The sequence below is a fragment of the Pseudorasbora parva genome, chromosome 10 (genome assembly GCF_024679245.1).
Source record: "Pseudorasbora parva isolate DD20220531a chromosome 10, ASM2467924v1, whole genome shotgun sequence".
Lineage (NCBI taxonomy): Eukaryota > Metazoa > Chordata > Actinopteri > Cypriniformes > Gobionidae > Pseudorasbora > Pseudorasbora parva.
In genome coordinates, this window is record NC_090181.1 from 24,629,630 (window position 1) to 24,637,115 (window position 7,486).

General features: G+C 36.2%; 1 protein-coding gene across 3 annotated transcripts in view; it reads left to right on the forward strand.

Moving 5' to 3' along the window:
* Nucleotides 1–7,486, forward strand: part of hspa12a (heat shock protein 12A) — a 54,471-nt gene that overhangs the window by 23,493 nt on the left and 23,492 nt on the right. For all 3 annotated transcript variants that reach the window (XM_067455639.1, XM_067455641.1, XM_067455640.1), the window contains exons 2-6: nucleotides 2,335–2,411; nucleotides 2,624–2,751; nucleotides 4,752–4,938; nucleotides 5,321–5,425; nucleotides 7,475–7,486. The exon at nucleotides 7,475–7,486 is cut by the window's right edge and continues 105 nt beyond it. In XM_067455639.1, coding sequence (XP_067311740.1) covers nucleotides 2,335–2,411; nucleotides 2,624–2,751; nucleotides 4,752–4,938; nucleotides 5,321–5,425; nucleotides 7,475–7,486 — 509 coding nt within the window. The remainder of the gene's footprint in view (nucleotides 1–2,334; nucleotides 2,412–2,623; nucleotides 2,752–4,751; nucleotides 4,939–5,320; nucleotides 5,426–7,474) is intronic.

Genomic DNA, 7,486 nt, shown 5'->3' on the forward strand with positions numbered 1-7,486 from the left:
CCAGAACGGAGTTTGAACACCCCATTTATTCACTCCCTTTCTCATGTGGACAAGAGGAGGGTTGAAATCAGGATACTCTATATTTTTTCTCACCATCTCTCTATCCCCTCTCTCATTTAGGTTTTTTTTTTTTTGCTGTTGCTGCTGCTTGAATGAACGCGTATGTAGCGGTTCTAGTATATGTGATCACCTCATTGAAAGAGTCCTTTTCTGTGTTTTCAGAAACTTTTAGTTTAGATGTGAGTTGATTTGAACTTTTTCAAAAACCTGCATTCAACATTTAAAATTTTGATCAATAATAATGCACCTAAATGGCCAGGAACTTGAAGTGAAAACACTTTTATTTTATTTATTGTGTAGGTTTTGTGTTAAAACAGCACATTATGTCAGCCAATCCTGAGTAAAAGAATTGATTTACTTTTTTTTCTCTTGTTGACAACAATTCAAGGTACATCTGTTCAGGTCAGGCCAGTATGTAGATAAATTCATTGTCATGCTTATGTGTAAATAAGTCTTTAAAGCAGCAGGAAAATCAAAGGAATTGGTCCGTTTCGCACTCTGTTCATAATGCAAGTAATTTCCCACTGTTTATGCCCATTTTCTGCTTTCCAGAGTTCCCACACATCATGTTTGGATTGTCTATTGTGACTGAAAGAGCTTTATTGAAAAGACATGTAATACACACACACACATACAAAACACAATCACAGCCCTAATCAAGTAGCTCTCAATCAGCCACCAGGGAAACGGTCGCCATTGACGCTGTGTAATTACCCTCACGCAACTTTAATGTGTTATAATGAAGTCCCCGTACAGTGAGCTGTGTTGCCATGTAAACAAACTTAAGTTCTTTTAACCCGCAAATTCATTCGCAGAAAAGTATAAAAAGACGGTCAAGTGTGTGTTTCTGAATAACACTTCACTTATAGGCATTTATCATTATAGACAATCATTTTACTCCTTCAGTATTGATTTTGACGTTCCATTGTCCCATTTTAAAATCAATCTTGGTAGCTGGAGCTGGTGCATGTGGTGAGTGGTTGAAATGAAGTGTGAGCTGCAGGTAGCCAGTCACTCAACCTGTAATTACTCGCTGAAGAGCACCATGCTTATTTTGTTCACTCTGTCTCTCAGTATGGGGTAAAGGCGGGAAAAAAGGATGAACGCTCTGAAAAACATGGCGTCCCGTGGAGAGAGGAACCCGGGCACTCGTTTAGTGTTCAGGGTGCTCAGCATCCGAGTGTTTTAGCAAAGCTATTAGGCCCGGCTAATGAGGACGGCGGGAATGGACAAATACAACCTCTAATTCGATTCAAATGTCAGTGTGGAGGGGAGCAGCTGTTGCTGTAGTGGTCTAAAGCTCTTAAAGGATTTGATGATTTTATCACCAAATAATGTAAAATGTTAGACATAAGCGATGTTATAAAAAAGTATGGCCAAATGAATGGTCTTTCAGGCGAATTCACTGAACATTAATAGAGGCTTTTAAGTCTCATTCCCACTGAAAATAATTTCTAGTGAAGAATTGCCATTGATGGTGGTATTTAGTCCTGGTCTGTGACCATGAAACTGAGCCTTGGAGTGCTTCCTGATATTCTGAATGCCATTTAAAAGGATTTTGAGAGTGTTTTCGAAGTTCAATAGGCACTGGTGAGGTGTTCACTTACAAAAATGTACTATGTGAAGTTGGGAACTATAGTTCATAGAGAAAACAAAAGAAAAAAGGTTTTGGTTATCTTCAAGAATTGCGGTATTTTGCCCCATTTTCTAAAATGTCCAAATGACACAATATAAAAGAGAAATATCCGTGTGTTCAGAAAAAAACATTAAAATCGAGAGCCTACTGTACTTAGAATAAAGGTGCAGTCACATTAACTATTGTTTGGCAATAATAAATCCCAATCGTTCGTGAGGTTGAAAGATTTTGTAATGATTTTAAGTTGGTAATGTGGATTCGCGGATTGAGCAACAGAACTCTTTCTTGGTTTGAAAATGACTGGTGTGAGCTGGGCATCATAAATCGCTACACTATTAATAATAGACATTTAACAGGTTTTGCTCACAAAATTTTGCAGACATTTTTTAAATCCCACCTTAAAATAGATTTACTGTGTTTCTCAACTGTCAACCACAGTAACAAAATTGTTAATTATATAACGGCAAACAAATATCATTAAAACATTTTATCTTTATTAATATTATCATTATCTGTATAACCCCAACATTGCACTAAATTATTAACATGACTAGGCTTGTATTTGTAGTTTGAATGTTTGATTCGAATGTAATCTGTCTTTCTTTTGTTGATTCTTTCTTCTCTCTTTCACTTTTCAGATGCAATGGCTACTCCATCTCCAGCCAAGAGTATGGGCGACCCAGGCATCACGCCACTTTCCCCCACACATGTACTGGTGAGCTCAGCTTTTTATTATCAGCATGACGTCACCCTTTACATGAAAGGAAATGTCCAGTGTGCAAATGTGGCCTTAATGGATTGTCTTATTTACCCTGAGCTGCAATTACGTGAAATAATTTAATGTTTGACATATACTTGACAGTATCTCTCTACCTCTTTTCACATTTCTGTTTTCTTCTGCTTCTTTTCCATTTTTTCTTTCTATAGAAGGACTCAGAAGAGAATGAGCCTACGAGGCACCACTTTGTGGTGGTGGTGGCTATCGACTTTGGCACCACCTCCAGTGGCTACGCATATGCCTTCACTAAAGAGCCAGAGTGCATTCACACTATGAGGTGAGACAAAAGGGGCTGAGCGAGAGAGTGAGTGTGGGGGTGTACATGTGAAAGAAAAGCTCAAATGAGATTCCTAAAAGGAATCTATTGACAGTTTTGCATTTATGTAAATATGTTGTGGAAACTGTAGTTAAAAAAAAGTAAGGTTTTTTTTCATTTTAAAGTTTATATATTACTACTTATTTATATAATTGTATAATTAAATATAAATCATATAAAATAATAAATTAATATACAAGTAGTTATCTAAATTACTATATTTTATATATATTTTGCTGGAGTAACATCATTTTATGTAGAAAGTACTTTTTAAAAAAAGTATTTCCTATCCTTCAGTACATTTTTGAGTAAATTATATGTTTACAAAAAAATGACTCAATAGTGTGCCACTGTATGTGTAGTCTATTTCTTTTGCAGACATTAATATGATTGTCCCTCCATTAGAAGTCCAATTTACAGGTGTCTTTCTCTTTGGGCACTTAGATACCCCATTAAAACTCATTAGATATATACAGTGCCACTGTGTGTATAATAGTCTAAACTACGTAACATTTGTGTGTGTGTGTGTATGTGTGTTGTATATGTAGGTAAACCCCACAGCTGCTCTGTTGCCCTGACCTGACCTATTGGTCATGTGACCTTTGACTCTAAGGTCAGCTCTCCGGAGTACCTGCTGGGCAAAGTTAGCCACGTGTTTCCCGCCGAAACGGGCATGTGGGTTTCATTTTAGGCATCAGACTTATTATAAAAATGTTAGAAATGGGATTCTATTTGTTAAACAGCACAAGTACAGCTGTAGAGGGTGTTCTCACAATATATTCACACATGATTAAAAGATTGTTTTAATACAAGCTTAAAAGGAGGCATGAAAACATGTGAAGATGCTGCTTTGCATTGAAACATGAAGGCCATTACATGTACAGATATATTAAGCTTTGTCTGACAAGGGCTCTTGGCATTCTGTTGTCCATGGCTATAGTATTCATATAAGATCTTGACTGTCAAATGTGGAAAACACAGCAGAGTGGTAGATGAGGAGGAGAAAGGGAATGAGTTAAATTGAGACTGCTCTTCTTTTGAAAGACCAGCGCCTTCCTTCAATCTAGTTTGAATTGTGTTGTGACTGCTGCTACAGATTTACAAGCACAAATAGCCCAAGGCCTCTGAGATTATTTGGGTTGGACTGATAGTCTAGTCCCTAAATCTTTACGTAAACTCTGCTTGCCTTGTAAAAGCTCACAAAACTCATTTACTAAATCTGTTTATAGTCAAGAAGACAGCTGCTTTGAGTTGGATAATAGGAGATGAAAGGATCGACTTAAAGCCTGGCCTGATTGCACAGAATCCCGGAGTCATTTTTTAGTTTGTTTACAGAGACCCATACTATTAGCTCTGATGAGCTGAAACCTTATGGACTATTACAATTATGCCAATAATTCCATTTTTGGAATTCCAAGTAATTCCATAATTCCAAGTTTGATTATATAGTGCCCCAAAAAATTATTTAGACCTATAAATGAAATGCTTTGTATAACATCATATCAAACAAAGCAGCGAACAGATGACCTTTTTACCAATTGGCCCCAATGTAGTTTTAGTGGATCTATGAAATCACTTCTTTATAATAGGGTGCGTGTAGTCAGTTCTCTATTGTGTATTTGCCATATGCAATTCTCTCTCTGTCAGTTCAGACAGTCTGTTTTGCACTGAGGTCCTTCGTCTTGGAAGTAAAAGCCCATGAATATTTTAAACCCCTCTGTCTCTGTATGATGCTTGAGCAGGTTTTATGACTGCCTTGATATGGAAATAGAGGATGGATAATCATCTGTATGATGCATGATTGGGTTGAGTGATATTGTAGGTCATCTTAGGTCCGTTCTCCCCTAATTAGGAGAAGAGGTGAAATGCTAATTAGGTGAACTTCTGGCCAATGTCATTATTTCCCATCCGATCTCTGTAAAATTCACTCTCCCATTGGTTGATTTCCCTTTTTTTGCTAGGCGCTGGGAGGGTGGAGACCCAGGTGTGTCCAATCAGAAGACGCCCACCACCATTCTACTGACCCCAGACAAGAAGTTCCACAGTTTTGGATATGCAGCTCGAGATTTTTACCACGACCTGGATCCCACCGAGTCTAAGCAATGGCTTTACCTGGAGAAGTTTAAAATGAAACTACACACCACTGCAGTAAGGACAAAGTCTTACAGTATTGATTTTTTTACAGCGTTGACTTGGCATGCCAACGCAAATATGCATTGAGGGAATTATAGATCATAAATGAGGACATGGTCTTCTGCCTGATACTGCAGGGATATCTTCATAAAATACTGGCTTACTGCATAACTTAACAAGAAATGCAAAAAACTTTTAACAGGTGAAACTATCAAAGCTTTGAGATGCTGAAGAAATGCTGTTAATGAGTTGTCTAGTTTATTAAATCTAAATTAAGTCTCCAAACTGTTAGACAGTATATTTCCCTCATTGTGAATGATATAAGTCTGTTGAAGTACAAATGTGTTTTGATTAAATGTTATGCTTTTTCTTTTTTCTTTAATTTTCTCTTTCTCAGAATCTGTCCATCGATACAGATTTACATGCTGCAAATGGGAAAAAGGTGAAAGCTCTGGATATTTTTGCTTATGCGCTGGCCTTTTTTAAGGAGCAGGCTCTTAAGGTATGTCTTAGTAACGTCATCATACAGAATTTTATGTTCAACCGAGTCAATTCACATTATTTTGACATTCACTCTATTGTTTACTGTTTTAATGTTTTTGAAAGTCACCTATGCTCACCAAGGCTGCATTAATTTGATTAAATCAAAAATACAGTAATATTATTACAATTTAAAGTATTTCAGTGTATAATTTAAATGCAAGATATTTAAAGTGCACCTAAAGTATACTTGCAATAGTTCCACTTTAGAACAATCATATATACTTAAGTATAGCTTCAGTTGGACCTCAGCACTATTAATGGATAACTAGAGTGCATAAAATACAAAATGACTTTTTTCCAATTTCCAATTTAGCAGACTTTAAAGGAACACTCCACTTTTTTTGAAAATAGGCTTATTTTCCAAGTCCCTTAAAGTTAAAGAGTTGAGTTTTACCGTTTTTGAATCCATTCAGCCGATCTCCGTATCTGGCAGTAGCACTTTTAGCATATCTTAGCATACATAATTGAATCGGATTAGACCATTAGCATCACTCTCAAAAAGGACCAAAGACTTTTTTTTTTTTTTAAAGATAATATTTTTCCTATTTAAAACTTGACTCTTCTCAACGGAAAATTAAAAGTTAAGATTTTTAGACCGATATGGATAGGAACTATTCTCTCATTCCTGCGTAATAATCAGGGCATTTTCCTGCCGTACCATGGGTGAAGCGGCCCAGTGATATTGCACAGAAAATTGTTCCTAGCTATATCGGTATATAAAAAAAATTACAACTTTTAATTTTCCGTTGGTCTTAGTACACAATGTAACTACAGAAGAGTTAAGTTTTAAATAGGAAAAATATTGAAAGTATTAGGTCTTTTTTGAGCATGATGCAAATGGTCTATTCCGATTCAATGATGTATGCTAAGCTATGCTAAAAGTTATACCGCCAGATACAGAGATCGGCTGAATGGATTCAAAAACGGTAAAACTCAACTCTTTAACTCTAAGGGACTTGGAAACTAAGCCTATTTTCAAAAAAAGTGGAGTGTTCCTTTTTTTAAGTATACCAATTTAGTACACTAAAAGTACAATTGCAGGGTATTTATACTGAGTACATAAATATAAATGTATTTGTAGGATATTTAGCTTAAAATAAATGTAGTTTTTAAATAAAATGTGTATATTTATTTTTCACCAGGGTTATTATTATCACTCACGGCTGAAAACAGTTGTGCAAGTCTTTATGGGTACTTTTGATCAATTTAATGAATCCTTCCCAGGGCCTCAAAACGAAGAAGAAAAAAAAAATCAGTTCAATCCGAGCATAATCAGTTTTTTAACATTTCTGTTCATGCATTCCTTCTGTGACATAACCGTTTTTGCCTATACCAGAGCTTGAAATGAACTTTATACTAAGAGTGACTAAACCTCATAACTTGAATGGATCCTCAAACTGCTCTGCAAAACCTCACACGCCGGCCTCAATCGTGAATGAAGTCCTGCATGCATTTTGGAGACGGTCTCTGTTTGATTGCAGAAAAAGATGAATAAAACGGGTAAATACTAGTTGTTTGAATAAGTACAGCGTTTTCTTTATTCAAAACACAGTGTATATAGATAATGTTTTATGTGTTTGAGAAGCTTTTTGCCAAATATATTAAACGTGCCCACATGGTTACAATAACCTATGTAATCAGTAAGTTGATGATAACAATTACTATCTCAGATGTGACCATTTTAAGAACAAGGTGTTTAATCAAATAAAACCCTTTTTTAACACTAACATGCAATTTTCACTGGTTTCAAAACACACAGCGCTAACACATCCTGCGATCCAACAGCTAATGGGAGCGCATTGCCTTGCGACTTACATGTGATGACAACTGAGCGTGGGCATTTCCCTCTCGTCGGATGCGTCATTGTCACTTTCGCATAGGCCGCTCTATTTGAATTCATGATTGGTTGACTGCCAAATTTTATGTTTTTTGTTTTGGTTCCTTAATTAGAGCTGAATAAAAGTATTCATTTATTGAACTCAAAATGGATTTTTGTTATTGGATACAGGAGCTGAGTGAC